The following is a 24445-nucleotide window of genomic DNA, read 5'->3' on the forward strand; positions in this document are numbered from 1 at the left end:
TAAATGATTATCAGATGGTGATAATCCCTTATGACATGGAGAATATTGTAAGCTGCTATCGAGCACTTGAGAACCTTTCCTTATTTTTTCATGGCACTGAACTGTAAACTGATAATTTTATCACACAATTGATAAAGCCAGCTGTCTGGTGGGTGCTCGCAAGTATGAGTGTACAGTATTGACAGGTGACACGTGCAGATAGGAGAACGTTCTTCTTTCCAATAGGTAAGAATACCGAAGTATTTTCAAAAGGAAAGTGATACGGAATAACTGTTAGTGAGATTAGTGCACATGCAATTTACTGCTAGTTACAAACTTGGCACAGTACAGTGGGATCAGTGAGTATTACCAAGCAAATTGTCCATCACCAAGTTTACTCTCTCTATTTTACGCAATAAGCGCTTCAAGAATTCGAACAAAACGCCAAATAGGCTGCTGGCAACCTCTGCATCAGCAGAAGTAAAAATTAATTCCTTAAAGACTAACATGATGCAAGAGAAATTAATTAAAGTAGTCATGGACAATATGCCGAGCAATACTTGTGGATCCTACTGTCCCAAAATGCACTTTTTTTCACTTTCTGGTACTATTTGTTTCGTCAGGTGGCACTGAACACTAATCCCCTGTTGATCTGCGAAAGTGAGTTATCTGTATTGCGATCTGTGATTGAGTATTTAGTAAACTGCATGCCTAGACTTCAAGGTGAGCAAATAGTACACATTACACTTCCTTGTAATTCTGTTATTTTTTCAAGATATATAAATATCAATAAGATATCTCCTTTCAATGATATTGGACTTTGTAATTTTAATTGTTTGGATAATCTTATCATTTGGTTTATTTGTGTTCGTAGTGCAAAGGCGAAACGCGTTTTTCATATTTTCAAAACTTCCGAGGAATTCTAGAAACTATCCCAACCATGAGAGAAGAATATCGATAATCTTTATTCTGTACACACAGATTTCCTTGTGACATTGATCATCACAGTCGTTACTGGAACTGAAAAATTTCCATTTTTCTCGTGTACTTAAACATTATGAACAAAGATTGTATGTATATTTATTATCTTAATTGGATATTACGATTCTGAATTTCCCCATTTCATTCTGCGGTGGAATATGGGTTCAGCTGGGTATCATTCAAAGTTGTGCACGTCTGACAAAACACTGGATATTCTCTCTTCGCATATAAGTTGAGATAAACAGTGTAGTGAACTTCTTGTTTTAGAGTACTTTTCTCTCTACGGCTACTAATAACACATGCGTGCATGGATTTGTGTTTGTTTGTGTGTGTGACACATATTCATTATTTGCAATGGAACTTATCAGTATTCGAATTTGAAAACATATCTAGTCGGGGGTGACCTTTTTTGAATTTATAGATATTAGAACCTGGGAAAGAAATTATTAAAGAGATAATTCCTAGGCCTCTTATTTAGTTCGAACATGGCTACTTTGTAAAAACGTTAGTGTAGACACTTGAAATCGTGAGCCCCTTGCTGGCCCTGGCCCTTGTTGTGACAATATCATGCTGTTTGAAAAAAAAAAATACTAGTTTTTGTTGATTTGAAGTAACGAAGTTCTGTGTTGTTTCTATAAAGTATGCTTTCAAGTACGAAACACAATTTTGAGCATATGACACGTCGTGTGTGCGGTTTATAGTGTTGATATGAACTTTAGTCTGTGTGGTAAAAAACCTGGTTGTGCGTGATAGCGCTTGTTCAGAGTACATTTTGTACTTTGAACTTTTTTGTTTCTGTTGTATGCATTAAACAAGCATATTGTTAATCTTACACACACGCACACACAAACACTAACATATACGCACACAGAGTTGTTATCGGGTTGTTTGGACCCCGGAAATGCTCTCGACTAGAATTATTACACTCCTAGTAGCGTGCTCAAGAATATCTTATTTCGGCGACTCAGCACCAAATACAAAAAAAATGTAAGAAGGGTATGATCTTGGGGGGGGGGGGGGTGCAGTCTTTTTTTTTCCACATTCGAGTTTTTTTGTAAGTGGGTGGGTGTTAGGGCAAAAATGGATTTTAAAGCAAAGCCTCACCAACCTCAACTCATGTGCAAGCACGGATTTTTCTCCGGAAGGCTGCTTCATACGTACTTACAGCTTGACCGATAAGAGAAAACCCCTCTGATGTTCTCGTCCAATTCAACCACCGCAAGCGAGTGGATGGAGCGTGGGCTATGCAATCAGCTGTTTACTATGTAATCCCGCCCCTGCGTTGCCATAGTGTGCGGCGATCTTTAACACATCGTCGTAGTCCGCGCCACCGAAATTTCCGGGTTTGTATCCCGGCCTGGGCGTTATTTTTATGTCCTTTTATCAATTTCATCCAATCATCATGAAGAGGTAAACCGTACACAGCGAAAGTAGAAACGTAGGAATTAACGCTGTTTAAGTTTTTGACAACAAAGCAGATGGGTTGGGGGGCGGGTTATACATAGCTATGACAAAACGGGGCCAAAGGGAAGTGAGAGGAGAAAACACATGACTGTCCACTTTAGTTCGCGAGTTTACAGCGATTTTCGCGTCTAGATTGAGCCCAAATTTCAAGGTTTTAAAAAATACATTTTATCAGAAGGGAAAGGGGAAGGGGGCCATGACCTTCCCTGGAAAATGAATCTCAACCTAAAGTTATATATTTCACACATATAATAACATTTCGGTCAGTAATTTATGTTACCGGTAATTATTATAAAATCTTTGCAGGAACATAATAACTTTAAACTGAAGGTTCTTATTTATTTGAGAGGGCAACACTATTAGGGTGAAAAATTTGCCTTCTTTGACCTCCTGGTCTTCATAATTGTCATTAGCCTCCCTTGAACAAGTTGTTCCTTTCAAATTTCCAAACATGTCGTTCTTGTGCTAAAAAATTAAACATAAATGAAGCAAGTCGCTAGTACTCTTCAGTTTCATTGACATATTATCATAGATACCTACTTAAAGTTGATTGGTATTTGATGCAGTGGGTGAAGGTTGTCTGCATGTTTCATGTTTTATTTCAACGTCGCACCCCTTAAATTTCTTTCCGCACCCCTAGATGATTAATCCTGGCGCCACCGCTGATTTTGCAGTAACTTAAAGAAAAACTATAAAAGTGAGTTATCAGCCTCAAAACAACACAAAAGTAAGCGTTTTATTTTTACAGAGGAACAGAAAGCCAAACATCCTCTCGTTAGTAATCAACCTATTGAACGCTGCGTCCTCCTCCGTGGCCGTGCGGTCAAAGGCACCATGCTTTGGGCGGCGGTTGCGGGACGGCACGAGTTTGATCCCGGGTTCAGTCTCCGGGAATTTTCGGCCTGTTGTACAGGGCCGGTGGCAACCCACCATCGTGAGGAAATTGGGGAGCTCCGAGTGAGTGAGCGTAATCCGGTCGCGAAGTCCTACAACGGCTGGGGCTTGGTCGGGCCTGTCCCGCTAGTCTGGCTGCAGATCTCCACGCTCCCTTGTGACCCGCGTGGGAGGCAGGCCAGCAGTCGGTAGGTAAGCCAGCCAGGGCCCAATATGGGGCTATAGGATTATTATTGAACACTGCGCTCTTGCATCACTGGGACATCCCAGCCATTGTTCATTTCCAGAATGTTGTCCTCTCCACTTCCTGTGTTTTTATTCTTTTGCAATGAACCGTGGAAGTTGCATGAAGTTTAACCTCGTTCTGAGACTAGAAACTGGATATTACCAGGCTGCTGTATCACATCCACATTTACAAATTGTCTGGTTTAATATATCCATGCCTTATGTGACATGATGATTATTTTCCCCTTCGTGTTATTAAGGTGTGGAATTGCCTATAGTATTGCTTGCGAGTCCTGGTGAGAAAAGATGTCACTGTTCGACCCTTCCCAGCAATTCTGTTGTCAGCGCGGGAGAGGTCGCCTAACTTTCCTACCAGTTGCATAACTGCTGTCTCGGGGTTCATATTAAAGTTACAAATGCACACACACAACTATGTACTTATTTTTTAAAAGATACCAATTGTAATGTGCTATGTGGCATACACTGCCTCTCAAGCAGCAGCAGTACAATTTCATTGCTTAAAAATCCTAACAGATTGCTCATGTAGTCTCATTCATAGTACACTAGAACTCATGTTTTAATATTCAACATTTCGACCAATTTCATGTATCTTCTCAGGAACTACAGCATGTCCAAGAAGTCTCCGTACCCCTACTTGCATGCATCATGCTGCGACTGTGTTGAAAATTGGCCGATATTTTTTCATTTTCAACTTTACATTCACTTTTTACTCACAGGACAATTGGAAGTGAAGTAACTCAACCTGTTGATTACAAACCCTACCACGTTCATGACTTTACGGTACTTTCAAAGGTACATATTAATTAATGTTACGAATAAAATTATTGGTATCAGGTCATCGACTTTCTTTAATATATATATATATATATATATATATATATATATATATATATATATATATATATACTGGGCCGAAGTCCCACGAAGGTTGAGAACCACTGGTTTAGATGCAAGAGAAATGTGAACTTGAAATTCAATCAGCAGCCAAAGTCTTAAATTTATGTAACCTAAATCGCACCAATTGACGCATTACATACAAAGAGAGTGTCCTATCCGTTAGGATGTCAGAGGCTTTTGTAAAATCAAACATGAATAGTTTATTATAATTAATTGAACATTTTAAGCAGGTGGACGACAACATGATGTGATATCGAAATCAGTAAGTTGATTGTCTGTTGTTTTCTTTTCTTTCAGCAAGATGAAGATAGTGGAACACGTGGTATTCGTAGGGCGCCTAGTCGTCCCCGTACTCTTCGGGGTGTACTACGCTTGGCTCAAGAAGCAGAGAACCATTCTGGAGTATGTGACTGAAGTGCTCAAGATTCCAACCATTCCAGCCATCCTTTCCCTCGTAGCGAGCCACGTTTCCTTGTCAACTCTTTCTGGTGAGTCATTATTATTGTTCTTAGTAAATATATTGTGACAAATGTAATATTCAAAGCGTTAGGAGGCGTAAAAAATTATAAAAACATATTACCAGTACGTTAACTATTGCTACATACCTTTAGCGTGTCCAATTCTATTGCTTTTCCGTAGCAAACCTCTCATATATTTGCAATATTTTATGTACATGTTGAGAGCAAGTCTAGCACTTGACGTTGGTGAGAAGACTCCGCTACTAAACTTCTATGCAGGCGCAGGGATGTACAGCGCATATGCGTGCGCATCCTGCACCTGACGTCACGTAGAAAGCTCCTCCCACTTGATGTGTTCCGTGCAGGCACTGGAACAATGCCCACTACCTTGGCATCAGACTGCAATACATGTAGATGCGCTGACCAGCTTTAGGATTAAATGTTATTAACTCATATGAGAATAAAGAATAAATGTGAGATTAAAATCATTCACTTATTACAATATAGACTCTCTAAATGAAGGGAGCCTCTTTGATGGCGCAGTGGTAGCGTCGTCGCCTGGATCTCACTTTAATCTGTAGATCCAATCCCAATTAACCTTACTGTGCAAAATGACAGGAGTCGTTCTTGACAGAAGTTCCGCAATTAGCCAAAAGTGGCAGAAAAGCGAAGTAAAATAACCAAGCACTTCAAATTTCTTAATGTTCATTAATATTATCATAAGATCAGAACTGAATAAACTCATTAAATGATCATCTTCATTATCATCATTGCCTTCATGCTCTTTATGATTAATTTGGTTTATTTTACTTCGCATTTCTGCTAATCGCGAAGATTAGAATGAGTGATGATATGATGAAATTGATGAAGTGGCACTCACTCTATCGCAGGCCGGGATTCGAACCCGGACCTCTGGCGTCGTAGCGCACTATACTAACTAGCCCGTCACGGAGGTGGGTTCTAAGCTTTGAATGTGCTTTTAATAAGGTATGAGATATCATATATCTAATGTAAAGGAAGTTCTCCACTTCTATTTTTTTTTATATTCCTCCTCTCGTTCAGTGCGTCACCATCTTATGTAACGTAACGTTTTGTGTTTGATGAGAGCTGTGCCAAAGAGTAACTCTTTCTAGCACTTCCTGGGACACGGCAACTTACCATATAGCAGCACAGACGAAATGACAGCCAACATAAACACAATAGACAAAACACGGCTAAAAATACACCAAAGACATTTTCTCGATATCGTATTTTCATTTATTGAACAACTCGAGCAAACAAGATCGCCTGCTTCAATATTAGAACAGCACACACGCGAACTCTTTCTCTCTGTGATAAGAAACTTGTTTATTTTTACAGACCTTCTCGCCTTTGCACTTCAGTGCTTACTTATATTAATTAAGATCGCAGAGGATAATTTTTATTGCGTTTGAATAAGAGTGGAACAGAAGATATGGGGTTTTCGCAGAAATTGCTGTAAAGTATAATACCGTTGAATATTTACCCAAAACATATGTCAATGCAGAGATAAGTAGCCCTGAATTAAAAACTAAGTGCAAAATTGAAATGGTGATAGATCAGCACAATAAATGATTACATTCATTAATGTACGTTTCTATCATTGGTGGCGTGCCCATAAGGGGTTAGTGTGCCCGAATTCCTGAAAATAAAGAACGTAAAATGCAGAAAATATGGCAAAATATGGGAAAATTACTAAAACAAAAAGTACCCTTCCTTACGGTCATATCCCTCTATACAAAAATCCTGGGTACGCCAATGAACAACGCAAGCAATTCATTCATTTATTTTCCGTTCATTAGATCATAATGTACATGATGTTGAACAGGTCAATTTATTTACAATTACATATATCAACACGCTATTTCGTTTTAACATTTCTAGTAATTACATATGTTAGAATACATCAAAATTATTTTACAGTTTGATAATTTGTAAAAAATATGAAACATACAACAAAAATGAGACAGAATATGCGTCGAAGTGTTTTAACAAGAGCGGGCCTCTACTCATACACTGTTTCTGAGGAGGTTTTCAGTGTTCTTTGCGTTCTTAATGTGTTGTGTTTGTCCTGGGCAAGTTTCTCACAGCCTTGCACTCTTAACCTTTCTCAAGGGCCTCTTTACACCTCTTTTTTTAACTTTAAGGTAAGGGTTTGAGATAAGAGGATTTTCCCTCTTACGCTTTGAAGGGTGCAAAATGGCCACATGTGTCGAAGCACTCAACAATTTTAACTCGTTCTTTACTTCATTCGAAGAGTTGTGAAGAGTGTCAGCATTAAGTAAACAAGATTGTGATTGGGAATGGAGTGATGTACTACTAAGGTACGTACAGGTAAAGTACTCCCTCTGTCCCATAATTATTGTCCGGTACACCTTTGTTTGTTGTCTCATAATAATTGCCTGATATTCAAACTGTGACATTGGTGTATACAGAAGAAGAACATGAAACAAGGGAATGAGTCATACAACTTTACTACTCAAGGATCAGTACAAATTGTGCTTACCATCTGCCTCTTCGTCTGTGATTTCTGTACTACCATTTTGGCATTCCGGACTATAATTATAGGACAGAGGGAGTAATTAGGAGCAATGGGTCGGAGTTTAAGGAGATAAGGGGTCTCAAAAGTTAACATGGGAGTATATGGGAAACACGGACTGTTTTCTGAACTTCACATTGATTGTATCACTCTCTGAATCCAATTTCTATGTTTTCTGCTTCCAAATAACAAATTACTTTCAGTGTGTTCAGTAGTTGGACATTCATTTCCCCTAAAAATCTCGGAAATCTCATCACTCTGTTTGGAGTGAAACACTAGTGCTTTAGCGTCAGTTGGCGACGGATCTTAGGGTCTTCCCATAGACTCCCATGTTGACTTTTGAGACCTCTTATCTCCTTAACCTCCGACCCATAATACTTCACCTGCACCTTAGTTAAGATGAGTACTTTCCAAAAATATATGCATTACCGGTCAACTTGTTTCACCGTAAGTGACTTTTTACTTGTTAGAAAAATTTGGTAGGGGGTTTGTAGACAGGATCATAATTGCGTAAACCTTCAACTTTGTTGTAATAACTTCGTCACGGTTGGTGCTATAGCAACAAAAAGTATACCATGGAACTCGTGAGAAAATTTCCTACTCAATAGAGGTGTCAGAAGCTGTGTTTTCCATTTAAAATTTTGACTTTATGCACAGTAAGGCTAATAGGGACTGGACCTACAGTTTAAAGTGGGGTCCGAACCACTATGTGCCTCCACCAGGGCCGCCTTGATTACAAGGCGACGACGCTACCACTGCGCCATTGGGGAGGCCCTTTCAAATTTTAAAGTTGAATTCAAGATGGCGGCCGTCATAGTCATATGCCCTATAATATTTCCCCTCGCCCCTATTACAAACCTACAGTGTTAGTTTGCGGAACAGCATGGCATTCGACTTTTATTCGGGTGACTCCATAGTTTTGGACACCCTGTATATTTCAATCTCTAGTGCTGTTTTATGAACTAATCCCCATTTCGCCTTCTTTCAATTATATGACAGTATACGAATAGTCAGTGTTAAGATAATTTTATTTGCATATTTTCAGCTTTCCTCATCACTCAAGCCAAGATCTACCCTCTTCTCCGACCTTTCAAAGTGAGACTGAGGCTGAGGGGTCCCAAGGACGACGAGGAGAGTTCCAAATCCCCACCGGAGCCGGAGAAAAGCGTGGACATTCGCGTGCTGTACGATCCGCCACCGGAAGAGACGCGCGGGGACATCATCATAATCCACGGCCTGCACGGGTCCCTGACCAAAACCTGGAAGCAGGGCAAGTGGCCGCGCTCCAGGAACAAAGCCACGAAGATATCAGAGCGGTGCGGGGAGGACGGCTTCGAGAGCGAGTGCGGCCACGTTGCCGACAGACAGCAGGATGCGTGTGCCAAGTGCGCGGACAATAACAACCGGAGGAAGTGCGACGGGTGCATAAGTGACTGGTTCGAGAGTGCCCAGTTCGAGGAGGACGAAGAGGAGGTGTGCTCTGAGGAAATGTACTCCAAGTGCTGGCCTCAGGATTGGCTTCCTGCGGACTGTCCCGGTGCGAGGATCATATCCATCAGCTACACGACGGACCCGTATCTGATGAGGCCAGTGTGGATCGCCAAGCGGATCAGGTAGGTCACCTGCTGAATTTTCCGATTGATCTTACTGAACCAACTCTCAAGGATGTGCCACGTAAGTCTGCAACACCAAAAACCTACGCCTATGGCACTGCTAGTGCGACGTTATGTTGAGCAATTTGCCCGTCTGCTGGCCTCCAGGGAACCCAGATCTTACTTACTGGTCTCCAGGGAACCCAGACCTCACTCTACTTATTTTTTTATTTTTTTATTTCTGGGACCTGAAAGCAATGGTGTACAATCTGAAACAACAAACAACTCTTTGTAGCATGTCAGCGTTTTCTGGTGGATGTGGCCAAAAGATTGGAGTGGAAGTCACGTCTTCACCAGTATATGCAACTCAACGGCCATCACTTTGAACGGGTTTCGTATTCTGACGAGTTTCCTTCTAAGGCTCCTGCCGAATGTATGAACAATGCAAGCAGAAATATGTTTGAGAGGAGGCTCTTGGTCTTGAGCCTTCTTCAAAATGTCTAAAAAAATAATAATATTTTTTTTAATTCCTAGGTACGTTTGTAAGGCGCCTGATTGTTACACAGGCTACCGGGTTCTATTTCCGAGATGATCTTGTGCGGAAAGCTATACGTTAAGTTAAGTGGCATTGAAGTTCATCCATAACGAAGGATGAAGGTAGTCGAAGCTTGGTGCTCTCCACCTCCACTATATCTAGGATTGAATTTGTGGAGTCAGACTCCTTATGGCTCAGTGCTCAGTGCTCGGGACAATTCACAGATGGAAACTTTACCTTTACTCTTTCTCTCTCGCAGGTGGGGGAGCTGATGGGGCTGCAGCCCCTCCGAAATGTTGAGTAAATCAAAATTTTCAACTGAAACCAGTAAAGAACTCTGGGGAAAAACCAAAGTGGTAAATGCAAAGTCCCATTAAAATGACCCCCGATTATCATTTATATCCTTGAACAATTATTAGCTTCCACGCACCTCATTCAAGAAAAATCTTTAAAATCTATGGGTGAAACGTCGGTCACAAAGTTTGTTATGTGATCTCTCGTATAAAATTCTAAGTTTTGGAGATTTGAAAACTGTGGAACTACTTATTCTAGATAATAAAAGAAACGTAACTTAGTTCCTGTAGTTTACACATTTTTTTCGACCTAACGCAATTTATACTTTGGTTGTTCTGTTCGAATACTAACTAAACTTCATTTTCGTTATTAACAATAAAAATAACAGACTTTCTGCTTGAAATGACAGATTTTAATTTCCAGGAGGGAGGAGTTGACGAACCGGTTCGATCCCCCCCTCGATCTCTTACGGTCAGGATTAGATTCAGGGCATAAAGTGGAATTTCAAGCTGTTAGACATGACGTTCCACACCTGTAGCGCTCCCATTGGGATTTTTCTTGGCGGGAGCGGATTTTCCCGTCCTCCTTGGAGGTCGAAGCTTTTGGCGTCCTTGGCTAACAGTGCGAGCGTCGTGTTCGTCTCAGACAAAGCGCTTTCGACTCCATTGATTTTTCATCTTTGGGTTTTCTTTGTGGCGCGTCCTTGTGTTTTTCCCTTGCATTTCTTGTCCGGAATGTCACACGGTTTCCTCGTCAGGAAGTGCTATACGAGAAGGCAACAGTACGGACAGGGACGTCGTTAGGGAGGGGCACGGGGGGGGGCACCGGCCCCCCGAAACGTTCACGTGGCCCCGGCAAACTGTTCTACATTTGCTAAAAAATTTACTTTCCTGACAAATATTTCAAAATAGTGTTTTAGTACATTTTGCTTTCAGTTTGAAACACTGTTCTTGAATTTGAGTGGCTCGAACCCCAAAGAATACATTTCTTTCTCGTTTTCCTGGTTCTAGCTATAGTGGATGTCAGTGTAGGAAACTAGTACTTCGATGTTTCTCGGAATTTTTATGGGGCGGTCTTTCAACCCCTCAGCAACAGGCAGGGTTGGGCGTTGGATGTTGCCGTTGCGTCCAAACAATGTTTTGAGCTTGAGTAGTTTGTGACCAGCTTGAAGAACAACCGCTTGGCAGCGGTAAACCACATATATGCAAACAGTTACAAGTGGTCCCGAATCAGAGCGCAATACACGCTAAAATAAGTACCATAATGGTGGCAGGATGCCTATGTAGATTATCATATCTTCGGGTAAGTAGTATTATTTGCGCTAAATAACTATTCTACTATTCGGACAGTCTAAAACACACAACGTGTTAAAAGTAATTATCTTCACAAACTGTACGATTTCTTGAGTCGCATATTTTTCTCGATTTCGTGAAGACCGATTTTGAGAATCCTCCTTAACAAACGATGCCTCCCCGATGGCGCAGTGATTGCGTCATTGCCTTGTAATCGAGGGGTCCCGGGTTCGATACATGGGTGGAGGCACATATTGGTTCGGATCTTACTTCAAACTGTAGGTCCAGTTCCGATTAGCCTTACTGTGCATAAAGTCGACTTAAAACACCAACTCAACTCAACTCCTTAACAAACGTTTCGAAGAGTCGAAAATTTAAACAAGAACAAGTAAATACAATTTTGTCATTTTGTCATATGAATCTGCCTCACACAGTAAGTTTATTTCATTGAGTCAAGTACAATACCCAAACCCTTGCAATAAGTCACTGGAAAGACATGTGTGGTCGCACATAATATATTATAAGATATTATATTTAAGCATCTATAAATAAATATTTACCCGTGGTTCGACAGCCCTGGAAAGGCTTTGGCCTATCTCCCGACTGCCAGTCTCCCTCTCACAATCCTACCTAGAGGTGCGGAGGTCTTTAACCAGTAATGGCGTGACGTGGGGTCAGCACGTCGAACCCCGAACCGTTATAGGGGATATCCATAAAGAATAATTATAGTCTTGTGGTAAGGAGTCGTTGTCATTTAACAAACTTTATTGATTTATTCCATCAGCATTAGTTAAAACAAAGTGCCATACTAAACTTACCAACTTAGCAAAGGCACATTGATTGCTTAATGAGACATTTTCCTTGTGTTGCAGAGCAGGTTCAGTTTTTGTAGTATTGCAATGTTTTACACAGTCCGTTCGAAGAATTTTGAGAACATTGATGTTTTGTCAGAGGGACCACAGCCGAATAAATATCTTTGGATGTTTTACAGGTTTCATCGTATTTAAGAAGGTAATTTTCAGGTGCAAATTTCCTCCGTACAACATGTATTTTGCCACTCAGACTGAAGAGCCGATTCATAGGTGAAACGACCTTTGCGATATGCACCATGTTGACAACAGACTCAAGAAGTCCCGCAACCGACAGAACTCGAAGCGCTCGGATCCTACTGTGACATACACTTTGGTTGAACACAAACAGATGTGTTGGTAGGAAATGCAGTGATTTTATGGGCCCTCCGTTTCTAGGAAGTCGGGGACCTTTTGAAAACATACTTTCCCTTCATGCACACTAGGTGCCTAAGCCAGGTCACCCCCTCCCACAAAATCTTATCTTCATCTGGCTCTGCTTATCGGTCGCGCACAAACAAGAAGATTTAGCTGCAGGTAGCTAGGACTTTCTGGGTTAATTACGTTATGGTTCAGGATGGACACAGGCGTTTCAATTTGCAAGAGACAAAATTCTACTGTTTGTCCCTTTTCTGGAGGGAGGTGAATGACAAAGATGACGCGGTTCCCACAGGTTCCCACACTCAACCCTTGTGCTCATAACCTGCAATGAAGGGAAATGCCATAATAAGCCTTTGTATTGTACCACTCATTTAAAAAAAAAACATCTGCTTCTTTTTGCCCTACTGTGTTGATTGGTAGACAATTGATGATTGTCAGATAGTTCGAAGTACAGTTTGATCCAAAAAGTGGTTTCATAGTTAGCTTCTGTAAACGCGAGATTCCGGTAGGATCACGGAGTGCTTGAGATCTCTTTTCATGCATTGCGAGTGAAATTTCTATTGATTTGGTTCATTTTACTTTGCTCTTCTGCCACATTCGGCTAATTGCGAAATGGGGATTAGTAACGATATGATGAAATTGATCAATGGACAATCACAAACACCCATGTCCGGTCCTGGATTCGAACCCGGGACACATGGCATCGTAGCACGATGTGCTAATCACTCCACCAAGGGGGCCGGCGAAGTGAAATCTCGAGTGTGAAGCTGCCAGCTTGTCGTCCTGCCGAGAAAAATGATCGACCAAATGTCGAACATATTTACGTTTTAATTGGTGTTCGACTACCACACAGGAGCCCGGGTTTGACTCCCAGGTTGATCATCGTATTTAAGAAGGAAACATTGTACTGTGCAAAAAAGCCATGTTTAGGTCCTCTAAAGAAAACTACAATTATTCAGTAAAATTAATTTTGAAGGACAAAGCCTGCGAAGAGTTTTTCCATTCGGTGACGCGTGGTCATCACATCGAGTCCCATCAAGTTTTGAGTGGAATTTGCTTACATATTGATTTCAAGTAGCTTCCCAATTGTCCTCACGATGTTTGGCCACCACAGAAATTTTGGAGTTAATACCAGGGATCGGACCTTGAACCTGTCTTACCAAAGGCGAGAGCGCAATAACTTTAGAACGCGGGAATTTTGTTATTTCTATTGCCATCATATATTCAGAGAAAAAGAAGATTACTTTTAAGAAATTAGATGTGTGCATAAAATTTCTTATATATCGTCATCATTCTCCAATGTGTACAGTACGACGCCACAAAAGACTCGGGCATGTCCCATAGAATAGTGGTTAAGAGAAAATAATGTTCTCTTCCAAATAGATTATATATATATAAAGCAAACACACATACTGTACTTATTTGTAGGCCTATATGGTATATTAATAGTTTGTTAGTTTTTAAAGGTTTGATAGAAAAAAATCTTAAGCTTTGGGCCCCCCCAAACTGATCAACCTAGCTACGTCCCTGAGTACGGATATCTATGGTAGTTACAAACTTCATGTCATGTTACACATTGTCTATCTCCAGGGTGCGAAGTCACTGCAGATTGGTGAGGGGAAGGAGCATAGGGTCTTTAAATATTTATGTGGCAATTATTAAATAATCAAATTATATTATAAAATATACAATATAATATATCAACTGTCCTTCATTCAAAATTTGATTGCAAATTCAAGATATTAATATGCTATGATGATTTGCGTGACTAAGGGGCGAGGGGAAAAAATTAAGAGATATTAAAAAATAATAGTATTCCTAAATAAAATTCAGATCTAAATACTATTACATGTTTTATTAATATATTTATATTTTTTGCGGTAGCTGACGAAAAGCGATGAGAAATGGAAAAGTAACAAGTCCAACTAATTTCTGTGTTTGGTGTTCGCTGGTTTCAGTGTCTTTAGAGATGCTGATGCTTTGTAGTCCGTTCTTTGCGTATGTCTTCGATATTTCCAATAAAGTATATTGGACTCCCAAACTAATTGAGGACTAAAAGTGGTAAACGTTGTAAGTGCCAAAGCGAAAGTGTTGGGAAATCGCATCGTTCAGCACATCAGCCCGTAAGAACGTTCACACTAGTGACCTCTTTACACGCCGTTTGAACTACTTAAGAGGGCTACCAGCCACATTTCACGTTTACCACATTATAAAGCATGGCACATTTCACAGTTTAACGTGGAAAACGGTGTTTGAATTGTTGTGGCACTTACAGCGTTTACCAATTTTAGTCTTCAATTGTTTATGTTTGTTGTGAGAACCAAAACTCTCCCCCCCCACCGGAAAAGTTTGGTGGTTGGAAATTTCAGGACAAAAGCGTTGGTGGGGGAATTCCCCCTGTCCCCCCGGCATTTCGCACCCTGTCTATCATATTTTTCTCCCAGATATACAGGGTGGACCACATTAATCTGATACGTTTTATTATGTATCTTTGTAAGCAGGGTGCGAAATCCTGGGGGGATCATGGCCTCAAAAATCCCCCCACCAAAAGTTTTCGGGGGGAGAGTTTTTGTTACAACTAACAAAAGATAAACAATTACTTTTAATTTCAAATATACTTTACTAAGAATAATATCGAATACATACACAAATTAGTGTAGTTGTGAGTGTTCAATGCTTTTTTCTCTCTCAAGAGCTCATTAACAAATCTACATCAATACGCACAAAAAAGTAAAACAAGAATGCAAAACAAATAACTATGAATATATTAACATAAAGCAAAAACTTAATAAAAACTTACACATAATAAAACCACTTCAACTATTTCATAATTTATTAACATCTTTAACCAGTTAGTAAAGGATGTAGTTTGCTACTTTATAATATCTTATATATTTAAAAGTAACAAATTTATTTATTTTTGAGTAATTAATAATAATAATAATAATATATTTTTAATGTAATTTATTTTTACTTTTAATAACATTATAAATATGTATATCGTATAATTTATATGTATGTTTGTGGGGAGGAGGGTTTGTAGATTAAGATCTTTCTCCTCCCCCCACCAGTCTTAAATGATTTCGCACCCCGTTTGTAAGTCTGAGCTTTGGAGTTAAAATGAATTATTTTTTCATTTAATTGTTCCAATGAATTATAGTGCTGTTGGGGAAATTCTTATGTTGCTCATTAGTGGAAGCTCCAGTTCCGTAACTAGATATTTTGGCACCCCCAGGCACTATTGTGGCTTGTCGCAATGAAAATGTAATGAATTATCTAAAATATTTTAGAATCACCCTGTATTTTACACTGATATTTTCGAGCTCACGCACTTTTTACTTGGATTATTCTGTTCGAATTGTAACCAAACCATGCCCCACACATCTCTGGAGCAAGGGCGCGCATAGCGGCAGAGAAGGGGAGTAAATCGAGTGGACAGAGCGAAGCAGTACACGCTGCTGGGAAGGCTTGTAACTGCAGTCGCTTCCCCCTCCACGCAATCCCGTTCCTCTCACGTGTTCATTGGTGGAGCCGTCTCGCTTGCGCAGATACTTGCTTTCATTCGCCTGCTCCACAGGTAGATGGGACAGAGTGTAACTGGAGTTTATAGCTCTCATATTAACAATAAAAATAACAAGCTTTCTGCTCTTTTGTAACTTGAAATAAACGATGAGGAGGGTCGACGGACGGTTTCACTCCCCCTCCCCTCCCGATGATCATCATTTAAGCGTACCAACCACCTTGGACTTTAGAAGCGTGGGTGGTGACCGATCACGTACAGAATATGATCAGCGACATTTGAAGCACGGTCGGATTTCTTCATATGATATCAAACAGGCAGGTGCATCGTATCTTTATAATTCATGGCGCAACGTAAGTGAAGAGACCGGGCATTAAGATTTCAACAGTGACGTCATTGTCTTACTTCAGCACTCAAATGCAGGACCTTTTTGTTAGTCAGAAAGCAAGTACTGTTGTGTAGTTGAAAGAGTTTTGCCAGCAACATATATTTTAAGTGTAAGTTGAGGCTCGCCTGGACCATTGGCCGAAGCAGCGAAGTAGTTTTTGTAATTTCCTCACCTTTCGAAAAATTGCTATGATATTCCAAAATCTGAAAAATTGCATCTGCTTAGAAATCCTTAGAGCCTTGATGTGAATCTTCGTGTAGCTTGGTTTCGGCGCTGTCTATAGATATTCGCAATAGTTTCGTGGCTACGTAAGGCTATTAATTTTTTTAAAGTCCACTATATGCACAGATAGGCTAAACTAGACCTACAGTTTTAAGTGGAAATCGAACTACTATATGACTCCACAGTGTATCGAACCCGGTTCTCATTGATTACAAGGCGACTACATTATCACTACGCCATCGGGGAGGCCTATTGTCTGAAAGGTAAAACGTAATACTAATGGAAAACAAAGTCTCCCCAAGGATATAATAACAATAATAATTTGGAATAAAATGTGTTTATTTTGTTACTTTGTAATAGTTGTTATTGCGTAATAATAAATATAACCAAGATAATTATTATTTCTACTATTCAAGTTTGATTAATGGCCTGACCCCCCCCCCCAACAATTTTTTTTTGGCGATATCCATGCTCCCAACACTTACATTATTTTCCTTCTTTTTCTCATCCTCTCTCACTCTGTGTGTTTTTCTTTTCTCACACAGAGAGAGAGAGAGAGAGAGAGAGAGAGAGAGAGAGGGGAGGGTGGGGGTGGGGGGAAAGAGAAAAAACGAGAAAGAGAAAGCAAAAAGATCGTTATGAGTTTTACATGCCTACCACTGCTCCGGATTATTTCATAGGGAGAGCATATGATCGTTTGTAAAAGGTTATTGTGGACATTTTGAATTCCTTCCTTGAGCGATCATTTGATTATATAACTGCCGTTGGAGCCCCCCCCCTCCCCACTGGTTTGAGTCTTACATCTGCCCGTTAAGATCTTTCGATGGATGCCCTGAACTTCCTTGCCCTCCTCTGGAATGGGCAAGTGTGGATCCGCCACTTGCGACCGCAATTGCGGAAGCACCAATCACAATCGCCGCTTGCCTTGCCCTTTGCGCCAATTCGCCGAGGAGGAGCCCTTAACTCGGAGGCCCCGTGGCGTTGACGTCATCGGTCTCTTTTGCTAATTCCGATCCATCAGCAACTGTAAGCTGGACACTATCGTTATGTTGAGTCGCCTGGTGCCCCAGTAGAGTCTGTCTGGGTGTCAAGTTTAAGTTAGTGTTCTCCTTCTTTATGAATCTAGAAGCTGGAAGGCGTGTCAATGGGCGGATTAAGGGGGGTGACCTGACTCCCCCTCCACTCTGAACACTTAAAACTGAAGAGGACAGTAAATATTATAGTAATCTTACTTCGTTGTGTCTTAAGTTAAGCAAACGCCCAGCCGAGACGATCAAAGATAATAAATCTTCAATGAGAATCGGGCCCCGAAAGAGGGTGTCGTTAATCCGCCACTGTGTGTGTCTCTAGAAGAAAGAGTTTTCCAAGATTCGCATGGTTCTTCGGTGACCCTGTACGAGTATCAAAATAATGAGCTTATTTTTTTCACTATTCCACAATGTATTGTATTTTTGTTATTTTGCATCGCTTTTCTGCCGATTTTGGTTAATCACGATGACGAGGAAGTATGTTGATTGGATGGAACTGATGAAAGGACACTCACAAAGAACACCTATAACTTAGCCTGGGATTCGAACTAGGGATCCTTGGGGTCGTAGTCTAAGTAGTGCATGAAATGGATAAAGGGGCAATCACAAGCACACATGCACAAGACACAGCACAACTTCCACAGAGGATTATACTGGTATTATATATTATATATGAGTCCAGATTCTAGAGCCTCTTTACTTTGCAAAATGCAGTCCAGGGTGTACTGCGATTGAAATGTCGGTGTCTTCACAATCAATCGCCTCTTACATCCCAGAAAACTGGATTGATTGATTGATTTGCTTTATTTTACTTCGCTTTTTGTGCCACTTTTGGCTAATTTGCGAAGATGGGGATGAGTGATGATATGATGAAATTAATGGACACTCACAAACATCCATGCCTAGTCCAGGATTCGAACCCGGGACCCCTGGCGTCGTAGCGCGATGTCTTAATCATTCCACCACGGGGCCGGCCCAGAAAACTTTAGAGAAAACATAGAAAAAGAGCAAGACGGGAAGGCGAAGGGATTAACACGAAGAAAGGGTTTCCGAAACTGAGAAAGAGAAAGAAAAAGGTACGTACTAGAAATACTTACTTTGGAGAGGGGTAAGTATCCCCCCCCACATGAATTCATGCCCGTTTCGCCTTATGCCTTATCAGCACATAAAAACCAGTTGATCTCCAGTGGTCAATTTAAAGCGTACAAGGAAGTTCCCATTCGCCTTGGAAGTGAAGAGTGTGAAATAATTCACGCGAGGGAAGTTTTCGTTTCTAAATACATACACACCTGTCAGGCTACAAATAACCGTTGTTTACAACCAGTGGTTCAGCGAAATTTTTTCCACGAAAAATGTCTGTATCTTTCCTTTATTCAAGGTCTTCGAAACAAATCATATTGGAAACGTAGCAACAGATGCAAAGCTTCAGTTTTCTATTGTGTTCATCTTGGAGATGTGTAAATTGTTGTAATTAATTGCGTATTTCACCAAATGTTATGTCAAAGTGCATAACAAATTTGTTAAGTAGGTCTATGTTATATGTACAGTCTCCGACAATAAAAACGGGACACCTAGATATTGAAATGCTTCCCTGTAATGCGTTGTGTGTGTTGCCTAAGTTTATGGCGATGAGCCGACTTCAATAGCAATTTTTCAGTAAGAAGTTCTTCCATCGACGTAGAGTTAGGGAACACGCATGACGCATTGCAGGAAACCAGTATTTTAGGATCTAGGTGTCCCATTTTCATTGTCGGTGACTGTGCATTTGATTTTGCTTTGTGTCTGATTCAGCGGCAAAAGCAATCCTTGGAATATTCGTCACGTCAATTATTTCCCTCCCTCTGGTTTTAAGGCGAAACGGGAAAAGGTGAAAGAAAACTTCCCTTTTCGACTTAAAGTAACTGACCACTGCAGATCAACCGGTTTTTATGTGCTGATAAGGCGAAACGGGAAGACACGCTCGACATGCATGTAAAATCTTTCACCCATACATGTAGTTTTACAATGTTGTGGAACAAGAAAGCATGGGAAATAAAAAAAATGTACAATGGTTGTATCATGACGTTTGTCAACTGGAAAGTACTGAGCAAATGGCGAACAGGGAACCCGAAAAACCCTTATCTTCACGGCTCTGTTACAATGTCGTTGACTTTCTGCATCGAGAATGGAATTTTCGACTCCGACGGTCGATTAACCCTGGTTAACCTTAATTACAAGAAGGTTTTCTTTTAGGGCCACTCGAGATCTTTTGTCTCCATCAGCCATCGTTGAGCCGTTTAGAAATATCTAGAATATTATGTCATGCCAGCAGCTCCAGGTTAGGATCGAAATAATTGAATCTCAAGTCAAAACTTACATAAGATCTGCGACAGGATAATAATGGAGCCTCGGTCGGATAAAATTCAGAGTGACCATATTGTATCCACCATTGTCGATTTGTGACCCTGTCCAAATGCAGGCGCGCATGCGTACAAATCTCTCGTGCTTAGGCAGCTGCAAGTAGGTGCCAACCCTAGCATAATGATGCTAAATCTCGCTCAAATTGAATTGTGTTGGCTTGTAGCACCGCGTGTTTGACATGATGGGAAATTCTAGCGTAATCTGCAAACGCGCATTCCTGGGAAGCCGAGAAATTGAAGATATTTCGAGGATTTTTTTTTTTAAAATCCCCATATCTTTCTTATTTGTGCTTGCCCAACGGACTTGTGGGGCCTCTACGATGGCGTAGTGGTAACGTCGTCGTCTCGGGTTCTGATCCCAATTTAAACAGTAGGCCCAGTCCCGATTAGACTTTCTGTGCATCAGTAGCGTGCGGTGACCATTTAGATAGCCGAAGCACTGAATGTATAATTTTTAAATAAACAATAGTAAATCAAGGGGCAGGCTTGCCTTGATATAACACCGCACGCCACTGCTTTGTGGCATTTTAGTCTGTCACGGGCTCCGCAAAAATGCCTCTCGACACTTTCGGGGAGTCTAAGTATCCTGGGAATTATGCAAAATTCGAATCGCATGCCGAAGCAGTGCTTCGGTAGCTTACCTTGTATGCACGCCACTGCTGTGCATAAAGTTGACTTAAAACACACCCCGGTATTTGGTCATTAGAAAAAAACGGTTTAGAGAAACCAAATTGACACAGTTATTAATTTTCGCATTTAATCCCGGTCGGTGCACGAGTTGTGTCCCTTCATCAATTCGATCATATCATCGTTCATCCTCATCGTCGCGATTAGCCAAAAGTGACGGAAAAGCGACGCTAAATAACAAAAATCAATCACAGTTAATTTCTTTCGCGATTACTGGTTCGAAGAGCGTATGCACACGCACCGATAAAATTGGTTCGGAACAGAAATCGTCAGCACCAGAAACCAACGGGGGTTAATGGCACAGATGCACACGTGGTCAGGCACGATACATTCTCCGGAACGACCAGCACTAGTTCGGTATGCAGCCGGAGCTCCCCCGACAAATCGGCAGTCGGACCGGATCGACGACCTCTTTCTATGAAAAAGACAAGGACCTCGAGTCATAAATTTCAGCTGTGTCAAGTTGTTAAAACAACCTTCTCCTTCGGGACTCTCTCGAAGGTCGCGTGGAGAAGCAAAAAAGCTGGAATTGAGGTTTTACTTTCTTGAAACCTGCCTTTCACCAAATGGAGACAAGAGAGCAAAATGGAAGGGTATAAGAACTGCCTTCATTCTGTGATGAAGCCAGTAACGTTTTACTTCTATCACGCTTGTATTTACCTCGAAGATGCTACAAACACAAAAGATAAAACTTTAATTCCAGGAAGGAGGAGCCATCTCCGCTCTCAGACTTCGTGCATAACACCAAGGTATCGGTGAGATTTTATCGGTGCATGTGTAAAATTCGTATCGGTGTCAGTGTCCTCACCGATAACGGCTTCGACAAAATATCGGTGCGTGTGCAAGCGCTCTAACTTTTCACAGTTATCTTAGTTTGTCTCCTAGTGAACTCTAGTGAGTTAAGAACTAGCACGGACCTCGGCAAATGTCAAGGTCAGATTAGCTTCATTATACAGTCAACAGAAAAAAAAATCAGTTCGTAATGCATGCGATAAAACCGGGGGAAAGCCGTGAAACGAGGCTAAAAGCACGATACAGAAAAATGATTTAAAAAAGAAATAGAGTTTAATCTGTTTAATAAATGCGTTGTATTGAACTTTGATCGTCTTACTTTGCTTACGCACGTCTAAAACTTGAGTTTTAAGTACACTGTACAAATAGGCTAATCGGGACTGGAACTGCAGTTTAAAGTGGCATCAGAACCGCTATGTGCCTCCACCGTGTTTAAAACATGAGACCCCTTGATTACGATGTGACCATGTTACCACTATGCCATCGGGGAGGCCCTACCACGAACTGGAATATAGAGAATAGATGAAAGAACAACAACGAAGGCTCATGGCCTCGAACGCAGAACCATCAGAATAAAGTTCGTGAGAAGAACCATCAACTGTGGCCATGAAAGGTGCTGCATATGTACTTGCTTGCTTGTTTGAGTTTTGTCTACTTCATGCATGGAACTGGACCTACAGTTTAAAGTTGGATCCGAACCACTATGTGCCTCCACCGAGTATTGAATCCGGGATCCACTGTTTACAAGGTAACGACGTTAGTGTATGTACTTATAGCACCTGATATTATACAGGGTGTCATTTTAATGGCGCCCACGGACCACAGATTCGTATAGAGAACATCAAAACAAACAACTTTTCTCAGTAACATTTTTCTCGTTCATGCATCATTTCGGCGCTACAGACGTTCAAAAAAGACCGTTTTGCCGCCTGGATGCTGGCAACCCAGCACAACATTTGATCGTATCTGTGATGTCATTTCCTGCGGCGAAACAGCGCACGGCAGGGTTGCAAGGAACACACAAATTTTGTGAAAATTGACAAACTACCAACCACATTATTAGCTGTAAAACAAAGCGAGAAACGCGTCCAGTAGACCGAACATCATAGCTTACCAGCCAGAAGATCAGCAGTTATCTCAGGGGAAGGGGGAAGTGAACCAACGATGAGAAAAAGTAAAAAACGTATTGAAAATGAAGTGTCAATATCGGATTTTGTCTCAGCCTACATGTCAAATATGAACAACAATAAATTGGATTGGACGTACAATGGGATCCATGGGTATTACTGTGCAAATTGTCCATCGCCATGTTCATGCACTTTATTTGACCCAATAAAATTTTCCAGAATTAAAATAAATCTCAAAACAAGCTGTTGACAACTTCTGCACCAGCATACATAAAAATCCAACGCTTATAAACACATAGGATGTAAGAGAAAAATTAATGAAAATAGTCATGGACAATTTGCACGTTAATACTCATGGATCCCACTGTACAATGAGATCCATAAGTATTACCGTGCAAATTGTCCACGACTATTTTCATTAATTTTTTCTTACATCCTATATGATTTTAAGCGATGGATTTTTATGTATGCTGGTCCAAAAGTTATCAACATCTTGTTTTGAGGGTTTTTTTTTAATTCTTGAAGCTCTTATTGCGTCAAATAAAGTGCACGAACAAGGTGATGGACAATTTGCACGATAATACTCATGGATCCCACTGTACAGCTTACATGTGGCTGTTTACGCCCAGTTACATGTCAAATATTTGCAAATCTCGTTGCAAGGTTGATATCTACAGGTTTGTGTCCAGATGCCTTGTGGTACTTTTGTGCTCATAACGGAAGTATCCGAGGTTCACGTTGTTACATTACGGCTAAAACCATTACCGTCTCTATATGAAAGCCTAATGGCTTGCTCCGGTCACGTGACTAAACGTCATCAACTGGAGACGAGATAGCCGCCATGTTTGATTTGCTTCTTCGGAATCAATGTTGGATCTTTTTAGTGAATATGGAATTGTAATGCAAATTTAAGAACTGTAATAGAGTTTACATGACGTGTAAATATGCTTAAATGTGCAAGAGGTCTGGTGTATAAGTGTTGTGTGCTCAATTGCAGAGGCAATTATGATGAAAAAGGTAAGAGTAACGTTCACATTTCTTCAAGATGGTGTTGAAAATGAGAAATGTTTAGGGTAATTCCATACGTTTCGGTCCATGCGAAAAGATACAAGTTAAGTAACAAAGGTTTTATACTCATAAATAAATAAGAGTAATAGTTCATGATGTAAACATTGGATGTGTCCGGAATCTAATATAAGTGTGGTCATGTTTTATCTCGTCAACATTTTTCTTTACAAATAACAAATAATGTACCCTGAATTACAAACGTTGGTTAACGTTAAGATGCGTTGTTGTTTATGATTGCAAATTAATTTGTTTCAAGATTTAGTCAACGTTTAAAATATTACGTTAGTGTCTACCAGCAGTTCGTTAGTGTAAATTTTATGCAAGTATTCGATAACATATTTATATGACTTCCACAAATTTTTAGTTTCAAAATATGCTTAATGAAAGAAAGCTATACAACTGGACAAAGTTGATAACATGTGTACATTTACATTTTTATTTTACCCCGCCTTATGCTTCTTTAAGCTAATCGGAGGCTAATGGAAGCCATGTTGTGCATTCAAATAGAAGGATACGATGTGTAGCAAGAACTTCGATGAAATATTCGTGTGTAAAATTATCCAAGAATATACACAAATGTTTTTACACAGAAAGCATTTTGTTACGTAGCTATGTTAATATGAACTAAAAAATGTATTAAATGTTATAAAACTGTTTCATATGAACTGCTTTTTATTTTTTGTCTTTGTGAAGCTTCGATGTTCGTAACCGATTATTAAATCAGTGATAATGTTTATTGTTTCATAATTTATTAATACTCTTCACGATTTTATTAACAGAGTGTAAAAACAGTGTA

General features: G+C 40.4%; 1 protein-coding gene across 2 annotated transcripts in view; it reads left to right on the forward strand.

Annotated features, from left to right (window-relative positions):
* The window catches only part of LOC145998284 (protein SERAC1), a 119225-nt gene that overhangs the window by 34303 nt on the left and 60477 nt on the right, over nt 1–24445 (forward strand). For both annotated transcript variants that reach the window (XM_083134688.1, XM_083134693.1), the window contains exons 2-3: nt 4759–4949; nt 8522–9089. In XM_083134688.1, coding sequence (XP_082990814.1) covers nt 4759–4949; nt 8522–9089 — 759 coding nt within the window. The remainder of the gene's footprint in view (nt 1–4758; nt 4950–8521; nt 9090–24445) is intronic.

Source organism: Lepisma saccharinum, chromosome 1, assembly GCF_977018435.1.
Source record: "Lepisma saccharinum chromosome 1, izLepSacc3.1, whole genome shotgun sequence".
NCBI lineage: Eukaryota > Metazoa > Arthropoda > Insecta > Zygentoma > Lepismatidae > Lepisma > Lepisma saccharinum.